The sequence below is a fragment of the Scyliorhinus canicula genome, chromosome 7, assembly GCF_902713615.1.
Source record: "Scyliorhinus canicula chromosome 7, sScyCan1.1, whole genome shotgun sequence".
In the NCBI taxonomy this organism is placed as follows: Eukaryota; Metazoa; Chordata; class Chondrichthyes; order Carcharhiniformes; family Scyliorhinidae; genus Scyliorhinus; species Scyliorhinus canicula.
The window spans coordinates 116,084,071-116,098,560 of record NC_052152.1 but is presented as its reverse complement, the minus strand read 5'-3'; the positions used below and the strand labels follow the sequence as shown (position 1 = coordinate 116,098,560).

At 47.0% G+C, this 14,490-nt stretch overlaps 1 protein-coding gene across 2 annotated transcripts in view; it reads left to right on the top strand.

Moving 5' to 3' along the window:
• The first annotated feature begins 12,150 nt into the window (after nt 1–12,150).
• Nucleotides 12,151–14,490, top strand: part of adprhl1 (ADP-ribosylhydrolase like 1) — a 45,176-nt gene continuing 42,836 nt past the window's right edge. The window contains exon 1 of one of the 2 annotated variants that reach the window (XM_038802745.1): nt 12,151–12,424. In XM_038802745.1, the coding sequence (XP_038658673.1) occupies nt 12,211–12,424 (214 nt within the window). In that variant the 5' untranslated portion in view covers nt 12,151–12,210. The remainder of the gene's footprint in view (nt 12,425–14,490) is intronic. The other variant, XM_038802746.1, reaches the window with a different exon arrangement.

Here is a 14,490-nt window from a genome sequence, read left to right as displayed (position 1 = left end):
AAGGGTAGCATATCTGGGAGGGAGCGGAAGGAGTGAGGTCAGAAATGCATGAAATGGGCAGGACATTTTCGAGGCCTCTGGCAACCACAGTGGGATGAGGGTGTGTGCTTGGGGGAGGCATGGGATCCTTGATTTAGGAAAAAGGAAGGTTGCATCATGTGAACAGATGCAAAGGAGGTGGAGAAACTGGGAGAATGGAATTGAGTTTTTACAGGAAGCAGGTGGTGTAGAAGTATAGTGGAGTTACCTATGGGAGTCAGTGGCCCTATAATGAATCTTGATTAAGGGCCTAGCCCCAGAAATAGTGACCGAAGTCAAGGAAGGGAAGAGTTGGGGATAAACATGTGAAACTGAGGGAAGAGTGGGAATTGCAAACACGGTTGACAATGTTTTTTTGTTCATGGCAGGAGTAGGAAACAACACAGAAATAGTAATTAACATACTATTCTGGGAGAGAGAAAGACGTGGGAGAGACCTGAGTAGGACTGGAACAAGGAATGTTCCAACATAACCTTCAAAAGGGCAGGCATAGCTGGGACCCACACGGGTACCCGTAACAACACCTTTTATTTGGAGGAAGTAAGTTGTTATGACTGGCCCCCTGGCAATTTAATAAGGACATGGGGAGCTCACACCAAGTACAATAAAGAAATTGGTCCATGAGAAGTAGATGATTGATTACCTAGATTTGGGTGTATAGGGCGCAGTTTCAAAATTTGCGGATGACCGAAATCTTGGAAATAATATAAACAATGAGAAGGATATTGATAACACTTCAGGAGGACAGTCTGTAGGAATGGACGGACACAGAGCAGATGAAATTCATCACATTTTGGCAGGAAGAATGAGGACAGACAGTAAAAAGGGGTGCGGAGCAGAGTGAAATGCGTGTATATGTGCAACGACAACAATCTATCCCTCAATGCCAGCAAAACTAAAGAGCTGGTCATTGACTTCAGGAAGCAAAGTACTATACACACCCTTGTCTGGATCAACGGTGTTGAGGTGGAGATGATTGTCAGCTTCAAATTCCTAAGTGTGCACATCATCAAAAATCTGCCCTGGTCCACCCACATCGACGTTATCATAGATCATAGAATTTACAATGCAGAAGGAGGCCATTCGGCCCATCGAGTCTGCACTGGCTCTTGGAAAGAGCACCCTACCCAAGTTCAACACCTCCACCCTATCCCAATAACCCAGTAACCCCACCCAACACTAAGGGCAATTTTGGACACTTAGGGCACTTTATCATGGCCAATCCACCTAACCTGCACATCTTTGGACCAAGAAAGCACAACAGCGCCTATACTGCCTCAGGAAACTAAGGAAATTCGGCATGTCCTCACACTAACTCTTACCAACTTTTACAGGTGCATCATAGAAAGTATCCTATCTGGCTGAATCATAGCCTGGTATGGCAACTGCTCGGCCCAAGATCGCAAGCAACATCAGAGAGTCGTGAACACCACCCAGTCCATCACACAAACCCGCTCCCATCCATGGACTCCATCTACACCTCCCGCTGCCTTGGGAAGTGGGCAGCATAATCAAAGACCCCTCCCACCTTGCTTACTCTTCCAACTTTTTCCATCATGCTGGAGTTACAAAAATTTGAGAACACGCACGAACAAATTGAAAAACATTCTCCGCTGTTACCAGACTTAATCGACCCTCTTATGGACTGACCTGATTAATACTACACTCCTGTATGCTCCACCCAATGCCGGTGTCTAGGTATTTACATCATGTACCTTGTGTTAATAATAATAATAATGCCCAATTATGTATTTTTTCTTTTCAAATACTAAATGATCTGTTTGAGCTGCACGCAGAAAAATACTTTTCACTGTATCTTGGTACACGTGACAATAAACAAATCCAATCCAAACCATTGAAAGCGGCTGGACCATTTGAGAGTGGTTAATAAAGCATATGGGCTCTTGGGCTTTATAATTAGAGTTATACAGCACTAGAACACCAGTTTTGCCTCAACTGGAGTATTGTCGCCAGTTATGGGCGTAGCACTTTAGTAAGGATGTGAAGGCATTTGTAGAGAGTGCAGAAAAGATGCACGAGGATGCTTCCAGGGATGAGGAACTTCAGTTATGAGGATACATTGGAAAAGCCGGGGCCTTTTGTCCTCAAAGAAGATTGAGAGATTTATTCGAGGTATTCTAAATCACGAGGGCCCTGAACAGAGTCGACAGGGAGAAACTGTTCCCATTGGTGGAAGAATTGAGAACTAGAGGACACAGATTTGAGTTGATTGGCAAAAGAAGCAATGGAGACAGGAGGAGAAACTTTTAAATTCAGCTTGTGACTTAGATCTGGACTGTGCTGCCTGAGAGTGAGGTGAAGGCAGTTTCAATCGTAGCTTTCGAAAGAGCATTGGATCATTATCAGAAAAGAAAAATATTTGCAAGTTTACAGGCAAAAGGCAAGAAGGGGGTCTAGGTGAGTGCTGTTCTGGTAGAGAGCCAAAATGGGAATGATGGGCTGAATGGCCTACTGTGCTGTAACAATTTTATGATTCCATATCTTCGAACATTGTGGTCAGATCCTCCACAATTTACATCTTTCCCTCAGTAATCATCATCATCATCAGGACTAGATCACCTTTCTACTTTGAGGATTGCCAAACTTGGAAACAATTTGCCTGACCATTTACTCCTCTCTCTCTATCCTTCTAGTTGGTAGACTATAATGTACTGTTACACCATCCTGGGCTAGGGTGTGATGGATTCCATCCCCATGTAACCTGGATTCACAGCACAAGTGAATTAACCATTCGTATAAAAATGCCCAAAATCTTTGGCCCTTGGCTGCCCAATAATTACAATCACCAGATTTGTAAGTTTAAACAAAATTGCTGTTTATTTATGACACTGGAATAAAGATGAAATATACTGTGAATACAGTTTGTTAAATGTCATTTAACTGTCCCTTAAAATGTCCTTTAAATGTGCCTTAACTGCCCCACCCTCTACCCACACACACAAGATAGACAAACACTGAGGGGAAGGAAAGGGATGAATAAGGATAAGAATTGAGGTCAAAAGATAAGAGTCCTTGAGGTGGCGCAGTGGTTATCACTGCTGCATCACGACACTGAGGACCTAGCACTGGGTCACTGTCCGTGTGAAGTTTGCACATTCACTCGTGTTTGCGTGGGTCTCACCCCCATGTGATGTGGAGGGTAGGTAGATTGGCCACGCTAAATTGCCTCTTAATTGGAAAAAAAAGAATTGGGTACTTTAAATTTATAAACAAAAAGAAAAGAGTCCTTGCTCTAGATGATGAGTCCTTTAGTGCATTCTCTTCACAGTATGAGATTGGATTAAATTCTCTGGTCTTCAGCTTGTAATTATTTTCTTTGCAGCTCAGCATCAGCAGTATATCATGCATAATTTCCAGGAGAGACCTCTGGCTTCACATCAGCTTGTTCTTAAAAAGTTATCAGATTCTGGTCTCTGCTTCACATCAGCCTTTTTTTCAAGACAGAGCGTTATCAGACTCTGGATTCAGTTTGCACAGCCTTTTCTGAAGAGACATGTGGCCCTTTGGTGAGGATTAATTGGATATTCCTGGAGTGAGTTGGTTAGATCCCTCCATCCAGCTTGCAGAATTGAAAATGAAACAAACTCCAGCCTTGGGACACTAAGACCAGCACGGTAGCACAGTAGTTAGCACTGTTCCTTCACAGCTCCAGGTTCGATTTCCGATTTGGATCACTGTCTGGGTGGAGTCTGCATGCTCTCCTTGTGTCTGTGTGGGTTTCCTTCCGGTGCTCCGCTTTCCTCCCACAAGTCCCGAAAGACGTGCTTGTTGCTTGCACATTGGACATTTTGAATTCTCCCTCTGTGTACCCAAACCGGCGCCATAGTGTGGCGACCAGGGGATTTTCACAGTAACTTCATTGCAGTGTTAATGTAAGCCTACTTGTGACACTAATAAAGATTATTATTAAAAAGAAACATGGCAAAGGGACCAGAACAAATTTCCACTGGCCACCTGGCAAGGCACAGGCACTTGAGCCAACTCATTAGCCACCAGTTGCCTGCTTGGTACCACTCCATAGTCCTTACTGCTTTTGGCCTGACTAAAGGATGCCGTGCAGTCAGGTATACTTTCCTTCAGAGCAAGCTTGCTCTGGGAACCTTTTACCTGAAGGGAATGGCAATGGGTTTACTACAAGAGGTGGTAAAAAAGTACTTTTAGGCAAGTCCAACTCACCTACTTCATTTGGGTTGCTAACTCCTTTACTAGCTTTTGAAGAATCACTTGCCAATGGTCCAAGTTCAATTGAGTCTACTCAGGAACAACTGATCATCATTGCGTCATAGTCAGTCCTAAAATCAGAGTCAAGGCTGTCGCCTGACCCTTCCTCCCTGCCTTCCCTCTTGCACCAACTGTTTACCATTATTTCGGAATCAGAACCTAGGTCAAAGTCAAAACATTCATCTGAAAGTTCCTCTTTATCAACACTCTGGTAACAACTGTTCACCACTACCTCATAATCAGAACCAAAATTGAAATCAAGACCCTCATCTGCCTCTTCATCCTTAGGGTCACCCTCGGCCTCAGAATGCTCAGGATCTGTTCACTACCACTGTCACTTGAAATGTGATCAACAGTTGTAAACTCCTCTTTCTCTCAGTCCTCTACTGTCCAATGAGTTTTCCTAGCTCCCTCATGCCCCACTGTTGACATTTCAGGTGCCAACTGCAATAGTTCCTTCAGACTCTGTCATCTTGGGTGAAGCTACCACCTTCACTCCCACTAAATAAGTTCCCAAAACTACATCTACTCCTTGCACTGGGGATTCCTTAACTACTCCAACATCTACTGGACCTGACACTAAAACACATTCCAACTGTACTACATACAATGGAACTGGGATACAACCTCCGCCCATTTCATTCACAAATACCCCAGCTTTCCTGAGCTCTCTGGAGGAAAAACAAATCCTTCTTCAGCACAACAGTTTGATTAGTCCCTGTGTTTCTTAAAATTGTTATGGGTTTGGCAACTTCTGGCGAGGAAAATGAGTGATGTTCCCCTTAGACAAAAACTGGCATACCTCTCATCTACCTCATTCTCTACACCTGCTCCCACAGCAGTGATCACCTTAGGTCTCCTAAGTTCAGTTAGCACTACCGTCGGCAACGTAGCATTCTCTACTTTCACTCCCTTCTCAGAATCCTTCTTCTGAGCCCCCACAAGTCCCATGGGTTTTCCCTGCAACTTGCTGACCGAACGTGTCCTGCCTTGTTACAATGGTAACACATAGGCTTCCAAGTCTCACTTCCACGCCCAATACCTCTTTTGGTCTGAGGAGGAGATTTCAGAGCCTTCCCAGCTATCCATTCATTACCTTGGCTACCTGCCTTCCTTGCACTCTCCCAATACCTATCCTGTTCAAAATTATGGAATAAAGATTTAAGTTAATAGATTAGCTCATAATCGTCTGCCATAATTGCTGCTTGCCTAGCGGTTTGTACCTTCTGATCTTCAACATGGGTTCTTATTATTGAAGGTAAGGAATTCTCAAAATCCTCAAGGAGAATGATCTCTCTCAGAACCTCATAGATAGTCTAAACTCCCAATGCTCATACTCATCTATTAAAATTGTTCTGCCTACCCCTTTCAAATTCTGCAGAAGTCGGTCCTGACTCTATCCTTAAATTCCAAAATTTCTGCCTATATGCTTCAGGATTGGATTGGATTGGATTTGTTTATTGTCACGTGTACCGAGGTACAGTGAAAAGTATTTTTCTGCAAGCAGCTCAACAGATCATTCAGTACATGGGAAGAAAAGGGAATTGAACAGAATTCAAGAAAATACATGAGAATACATAATAGGGCAACACAAGATATACAATGTAACTACATAAGCATTGGCATCGGATGAAGCAGACAGGGTGTAGTGTTAATGAGGACAGTCCATAAAAGGGTCATTTAGGAGTCTGGTGACAGTGGGGAAGAAGCTGTTTTTGAGTCTGTTCGTCCGTGTTCTCAGACTTCTGAATCTCCTGCCCGATGGAAGAAGTTGGAAAAGTGAGTAAGCCGGGTGGGAGGGATCCTTGATTATGCTGCCTGCTTTCCCCCGGCAGCGGGAGGTGTAGATGGAATCAATGGATGGGAGGCAGGTTCGTGTGATGGACTGGGCGGTATTCACGACTCTCTGAAGTTCCTTGCGGTCCTGGGCCGAGCAGTTGCCATACCAGGCTGTGATGCAGCCCGAGAGGATGCTCTCTATAGTGCATCTGTAAAAGTTGGTAAGGGTTAATGTGGACATGCCAAATTTCCTTAGTTTCCTGAGGAAGTAAAGGCGCTGTTGTGCTTTCTTGGTGATAGCGTCGACATGAGTGGACCTGGATAGATTTTTGGTGATGTGCACCCCTAGGAATTTGAAACTGCTCACCATCTCTACCTCGGCTCCGTTGATGCTGACAGGGGTGTGTACAGTACTATGCTTCCTGAAGTAGATGACCAGCTCTTTAGTTTTGCTGGCATTAAGGGAGAGATTGTTGTCATTGCACCACTCCACTAAGTTCTCTATCTCCCTCCTGTATTCAGACTCGTCATTGTTCGAGATCCGGCCCACTATGGTCGTATCGTCAGCAAACTTGTAGATGGAGTTGGAACCAAGTTTTGCCATGCAGTCGTGTGTGTACAGGGAGTAGAGTAGGGGGCTAAGTACGCAGCCTTGCGGGGCACCGGTGTTGAGGACTATTGTGGAGGAGGTGTTGGTGTTCATTCTTACTGACTGTGGTCTGTTGGTCAGAAAGTCAAGGATCCAGTTGCAGAGTGGAGAGCCAAGTCCTAGGTTTTGGAGCTTTGATATGAGCTTGGCTGGGATTATGGTGTTGAAGGCGGAGCTGTAGTCAATAAATAAGAGTCTGATGTAGGAGTCCTTGTTTTCGAGATGCTCTAGGGATGAGTGTAGGGCCAGGGAAATGGCTTCTGATGTGGACCGGTTGCGACGGTATGCGAATTGAAGTGGGTCAAGGCGTTCCGGGAGTATGGAGGTGATGCGCTTCATGATCAGCCTCTCAAAGCACTTCATTACAACTGACGTCAGGGCCACCGGGCGGTAGTCATTGAGGCACATTGCCTGGTTCTTCTTTGGTACCGGTATGATGGTGGTCTTCTTGAAGCAGGTGGGGACCTCGGAGTGGAGTAGGGATAGGTTAAAGATGTCTGTGAAAACCTCTGCCAGCTGGTCCGCGCAGGTTCTGAGTGCACGACCAGGGATCCCGTCCGGGCCCATCGCCTTCCGTGGGTTCACTTTCAGGAAGGCCGATCTGACTTCGGAAACTGTGATGGTGGGTATGGGTGAATTATGGGTTGCTGGGGCACTCGATAGCGGGTTGTTGGTTACCTGCTCAAATCGAGCATAGAATGCGTTAAGTTCATCGGGGAGGGGTGCACTGCTGCCAGAGATACTGCTCGGCTTCGCTTTGTAGCCCGTTATGTTGCTTAGTCCTTGCCACAACCGCCGAGAGTCTGTCTGTGACTCTAGCTTAGTTTGATATTCTCTCTTGGCATCTCGGATGGCTTTGCGGAGATCGTACCTGGATTTCTTGTATAGGACAGGGTCGTCTGCCTTGAACGCCTCAGATCTGTCCTTCAGTAGGGAGTCAATCTCGCGGTTGAGCCATGGTTTCCGGTTGGGGAACGTACGTACTGCTTCCTTTGGCACGCAGTCGTCCACACATTTGCTGATGAAGTCTGTGACGGTGGTGACATACTCATTTAAGTTAGTCGCTGAGTTCTTAAATATGGACCAGTCCACTGTCTCCAAGCAGTCACGTAAGAGCTCTTCTGTCTCCTCAGACCAGCACTGCACAACCTTCTTAGCTGGATTCTCCCGCTTGAGTTTCTGCTTGTAAGCCGGGAGAAGGAGCACAGTCTTATGGTCTGATTTCCCAAAGTGCGGTCGGGGGATGGAACAGTAGGCGCCCTTGATTTTTGAGTAGCAGTGGTCAAGAGTGTTGTCGCCCCGGGTGGTACAGGAGATGTGCTGGTGGAATTTTGGCAGTACACTCTTGAGGTTGGCTTTGTTGAAGTCTCCAGCCACAATGAACAAGGCCTCCGGGTGTTCTGTTTCATGGTTGTTTATGACTGTGTACAGTTCATCCAGCGCCTTCCTCACTTCTGCCTGGGGTGGGATGTAGACCGCTGTGATAATGGCTGAAGTGAACTCACGTGGAAGATAGTATGGGCGGCACTTTACGGTCAGGTATTCCAGGTCTGGGGAGCAGTAGGTCGCCAGGGTCACCACATCCAAGCACCAGGAGGAGTTGATGATGAGGAACAAGTTTGAACGCATCTCAAATAGTTTTTTTTGACCATGTCATAATCCCTAGATTCCTGCTCTGACAAGGTGGCATAAACTTCCTGTGCCCACCCCATCAACTTACTCTGCAAGGTTAATGTCCACTTCTCTTTTGACCATTCCATTTGGGTTCCTATTATCACTCTCCATTTCTCTTTCCTCTCTCACTCTATCTCTTTCCTCTCACTTCATTTCCATCTCCATTTCTTTCTGCTTCGTCTCCATTTAAAATAAAATCCCTTTGATGCTCCAATTGCAACCAAGTTCTCTCCAATTCCGTTTCCCCACCAGAAGATGTCTCTGATGCTATATCGTTCATCAGCTTCCATGTGCTCCTGGCACCTGTGTAAAATATTAACGTTTAGCAATCACAGCAACTACCTCCACCTTTGTAGCTTTAGCCGATACATCCAGTTATAATGAACCTGCCAACTCAACAAGCTTGTCTTTGGGCAGCCCCAATAAGTAAACCAGAAATAAGTCTTCCACCTGGAGGAAATGCTTAACTGCTTCCAACGCCATCCTGTTATATTATTATAAATGTGGTGTCTCTTTCTAATTTACTCTGTACCCCAAATTCACCCCCTAACGTTTCAAATCTTGGACGAGCCCCCAATTTATGTTATGACATCCTGGGCGTGTGCAGCTAATTCCAGCCCTGCTTGACACAGAGTCACAACATAAGTGAATTAACAAATAATTCTTATAAACATGTTGAGATTTTGAGCCCAAGACTGCTCCAATGAGTTGCAGACACCGTATTTAGAAGTAAAACATTAAAAACTGTTTATTTATAACAAGGAAAAAGATGAATCTATAATGGTAAGAATGGAACAATGGTCTGTTAATCTATCTATTCCCTAAACTCCATCCCGCCCTCCAACTAGACACGCACGGACAGATACATGGTGGGGGAGGGGGGGGGGGGGGTGGTGAAGGTTCAAAATAATGGGTAAGAGGTATGAGATGGTCCTTTGCTACTGAGCTTAGTAGCCAGCGATACATACACATTCAGGAGCAGAGAGTGACTGTGCAAAAGCATGTGGACCATCTCAAGGGCAAAGAGCCCGCCCCAGAGGAAGCCACGCCGGATGAATCTGTACCTTGATCATCCTGTCTGTCGTCCTTTAGCCAGGAAGCACTTCCCACCAGGGACCCATGTCCGGACTAGCAGGATGTGGACGACTCAGCATCATATAGGGACACAGAATCCTCAGTGCTCCCGGAGGAAATGGCAATCAGAGACAGGCCCCCAATAGGACCCCTTCAGCATTCTACTTGAAAAAGAAGCGCCCCAACCCAGCCCCATAGCTGCCAGAAGCACAAAAACAGGTGAACCGGCGAAGGAGACCCCCTCTACAATCTGTTGCAGGGGAACCTTTGGGCTTTGGTGGGGGGTGTGGGGGGGGGGGGGGGGGGGGGGGGGGGGAGGGATGGAATAACCCTCATGATACCCATGGGGGCACCTCAATCGATCTGCCGAAGGGACTTGTGGAATACAAGCTCCTGCGCTAGTGGGCGGAGGCCCACCCAGCTGGGGCTCATAAAATCTGCCTCCTAAAAGCTGGCGCGGACTAAGACTGGCATGATCGGTAGTCCCAGTTGGGATCCTTGAACTGTAAGCCACATTACGGCGTACTTTATGCTGGTTTATGAAATACTGTTTATCTTACCTTCTCAGGTCTCCTGAGCTTTTATAAAAGTCTTTGACTTCTGAACCATATCATTTCTAGGGCGGCACGTTGGCGCAGTGGTTAGCACCTACGGCGCCGAGCACCCGGGTTCAATCCCAGCCCTGTCTGTGTGGAGTTTGCACATTCTCCCCGTGTCTGCGTGGGTTTCACCCCAAGAACCCAAAGATGTGCCGGTAGGTGGATTGGCCATGCTAAATTGCTCCTTAATCCGAAAAAAATAATTGGGTACTCTAAATTTAAAAAAACACTTAGCGGTAAGAGTTCCAGTAAGAACCCATCAAAAAATTGCATAATAAACACGAACTAATGTAAATAATGTAGGATAGAACTGGGACTCGAGCCCATGTGTCGTTACTATTGGTTATTACTATTGATGTTCCCATTTTTTTTTTCTGTAAAGTTCTGTTTTTAAATGCATATAAAGATTTTTATAAAATATTACAGCCTTGGTCCAAACATGGACAAAAGAGCTGAATTCCAGAGATGAGGTGAGAGTGACTGCCCTTGACATCAAGGGAACTTTGATCAAGTGTGGCATCAAGGAGCCCCAGCTAAACTGAAGTCAATGATATTAAGACAAAAATTTGCTAGTTCGAGTCATAGCGAGCGCCAAGGAAGATGATTGTGGTTATTAGAGGTCAGTCATTTCAGCTCCAGGACATCGCAGCAGGAGTTCCTTAGGGTTGTGCCCGAGACCCAACCATCTTCAGCTGCTTCATCAATAACCTCCCTTCCTTCGTAAGGTTAGAAGTGGGGATGTTAATTGATGACTGCACACTGTTCAGCACCATTTGCAACTCCTCAGATACTGAAGCAGCCCATGCTAATATGCAGCAAGACCTGACCAACATTCAGGGTTGGGTTGATAAGTGGTAAGTAAGATTTAGATCATACAAGTTCCAGTCAAGAATCATCTCCAACAATAGAGAATGTAACCATCTCTCCTTGACATTCAATGGCATTGATATCACTGAATCCCAACACCCACCACCCACCCTCATTAATATTTTGGGGATGTACCATTGACCAGAAACTGAACGGGATAGCTATATAAATACTGTGGCTTTATGAGCAGGTCATAATCTGGGAATATGAGGCATGTAACTCATGTGACTCCCCAAAGTGTGCCACCATCTACAAGGCACAAGTCAAGAGTCTGAGAGTATGCTCCCCACTTGCATGAGTGCAGCTCCAACTACACTCAAGAAGCTAAACACCATCCAGGACAAAATAGCTGCTTGGTTGGCACCCCATTCACCAATTTAAATATTCACTCCTTCCATCATTCAGTGTGTACCATCAACAAAGATGCACTGCAGCAACTCACCAAAGCTCCTTTGACAGCACCTTGCAAACCAGTGAGCTTGACCACCTAGGAAGACAAGGGCAGCAGATGCATGGGAACAGCATCACTTACAGCATCACCCTCCAGCCCACGCACCATCTTGACCTGGAAACATATCGTTCCTTCACTCTCACTGGGTCAAAATCCTGGAACTCCCTAAGAGCACTAAGGGTGTACCTGCACCAGATAAACTGCAGCGTATCAAGAAGGCAGTTTACCAGCATCTTCTCAAGGGCATATAACTGCTGGCCTAACCAGTGATGCCCACATCCCACAATTTAAAGTTCAGAATGAGAAAGGTGACCGTAGATTGGTAAGAAAACAAAGAAAAGCTGTTTTTAATGTCTCCATTGAATCTGTGCCTTTGCAAGTGTTTATGTTCTGTAACCAGTCATGCTCAGAGAGCCCAGTAAGGTGGTACGTGTACTTTGTAGTGTTTCCAATATCCTGGCTGAGGTGGACAAGGGTAGGTGAATGATAAATAAAAATAAAATTACAAGTAAGAGCAATCCTTGGTTCATAGTATATCTGACTATAGTATATCTGACTATTGTAGTTGGCGCTGGCCCGCATTTGTTTTGGAATTGTTGGAGAATATAAGTTCTGTATAAACTAATTGTTATCTCCTGAGTTGCCATTTCCAAAAATACTCCAGCAGTCTGCAGTATGCAGAGAATGCAAATAACAATAGGCAATCCACATAAGGTTGACATTGCCTTCGATTGAGTCACTATATATAACCGGCTAACCAGTCGAGAGCTGCTCTTAAGGTCTGACTGTTCTGTCCAAAACATACTAAGGCAAGTCGCTGAGCATATCCTCTTGCAATGGAACATTACAAGGCTGCCATGGTGCTAGGGGGAGTGGGAGATGCTCTGGGCTACAGGAACTCAAGGTGGGAGAACTGTCCTTCAGGTGTGGTAATTCAAGCTGAATTGAAAGCTCTAGGTGGACTGGAAAGCATTATCTTAACAGAGGACAACTGGCCGGTCAGTGATGATACGGTTATGCACATAGTGACAGCAGAGGCACTTGTGTCAGGTAAGAACTTTGTGAAATGACTTGGTGCTTCATTGCATTAATTCCAGTGCATCCCTGGGGTGCAGTCTTTTGGATGAGATGCTAAACCGCGGTGTTATCCACCCTCCTAGGTTGATGTAAAATATGTCACAACGCCATTTGAGAAGAACTGGGCAGTTTTTCCCACTAATATTTATCACTGGCCCAATATCACTGAGACAGATGATCTGTCCATTATTGCATTGCTGTTTATGTGGGTTGGCTGTGCGCAAATTGGCTGTTGCCAAGTATCGTACATTGAAGCAATTTTGAATTGTAGTCGCTGTTGTAATGTACTTAAGGTGCCCTGACTTTGTAATAGTCGCTTTATAAATGCAATGGGCTGAATTTTCCGATTTTGAGACTAAGTGCTGGAAACAGAGGCGTTTTACGCCCGAACAAACAGCGCAAAAACTCCATCGATCCTCCGTCTGGTGAGGAGCTAGCAGGCACACAGCGCAGCTCTGGCTGGAGATACAGCTGGAGAATTGCTGGGTTCGTGGCCGCGCATGCGCACGGCGGTGGCCTGCAGCGGCCGCGCTGTACAACATGGCGCCGGCCACGTGCGGACCCAGCCTGTTCAGGTACAGTGAGGGAGAATTCAGAATGTCCAATTCACCTGACAGCACATCTTTTGGGACTTGTGGGAGGAAACCGGAGCACCCAGAAGAAACCCACGCAGACACAGGGAGAAGGTGCAGATTCCATACAGACAGTGACCCAAGCCGGGAATCAAACTCGGGACCCTGTCGCTGTGAAGCAACAGTGCTACCATGCCGCCCATGGTCTTTACCCAGTGGTGAATCCTCAGCAGCTGGTAGGTGCCTCTCATACTGTGGCGGTTCAGGTTTGCTGACTCCATTGTAGAGGGATGTGGTGGGAAATGTAGCAGTTGGCCATTAGCTGACTCACACAGTTTTGTTGCAAACAAGCCCCAGAACTGTCCAGGTTAAGGAACCATTTCTGGGGCTCTCCAGTCGATATCTTATGCCCACTTGCCTCAGGGTGCATCAAAATCCGGGGTGGGGGGGGGGGGGGGGGGAGACAGGGGTGGGGGCATGCAACATTCGCCTGAGAAGAAGGGGAGAACTCTTGTGCCTAAGCTACCAACCTCTGGCTTGCTCTACAAGGTCAAAGACAAAAGAGAAGTTTTAGCACTGGCAGAGTAAGGAGACACCATGATAGTTACCAGGAAAGTGGGCAAAGACTTGCTCCATGCACTGATATGGATCACACAATGATTGAATATGAAGAGAACAGAAACCCATATGGTTCATGAAGGCTTCGGTCTCACTGGTTAGAGTGCCAATAGTAACAGAAGTAGTCAATGTGAACTGGACTTATCTTCTTTGTCCAGGTTGTCCATCAGGGACATCCTCACCTGGTTTTCTTTACCAAATAGAGCATCAGTCAGGCTTTTGACGCAGGTATGCTACGCTTATCGAATGTTACTATTTCTAATATCTGATTCAAGGAAAATGAAGGGCTGGTGTTGCTTTGATGGAAACTACAATGGACGGGATTCTCCATCCCACCGCACCTGGGGGGGGGGGGGGGGGGGATTCTCCGTCCCACCGCACTAGGGGGGGGGGATTCTCCGTCCCACCGCACCGGGGGGGGGGGAGATTCTCCGTCCCACCGCACCGGGGGGGGATTCTCCGTCCCCCCGCACCAGGGGGGGGGATTCTCCGTCCCCCCGCACCAGGGGGGGGGGATTCTCCGTCCCACCGCACCAGGGGGAGGGGGATTCTCCGTCCCCCCACACCAGGGGGGGGGATTCTCCGTCCCACCGCAGCAGGGGGGGGGGGATTCTCCGTCCCCCCGCACCAGGGGGGGGATTCTCCGTCCCACCGCACCAGGGGAGGGGATTCTCCGTCCCCCCACACCGGGGGGGGGGGGGGATTCTCCGTCCCCCCGCACCAGGGGAGGGGATTCTCCATCCCCCCACACCGGGGGGGGGGGGATTCTCCGTCCCCCCGCACCGGGGGGGGGGGGGGGGGATTCTCTGTCCCACCTTACGGGGGGTGGGGGATTCTCCGTCCCACCGC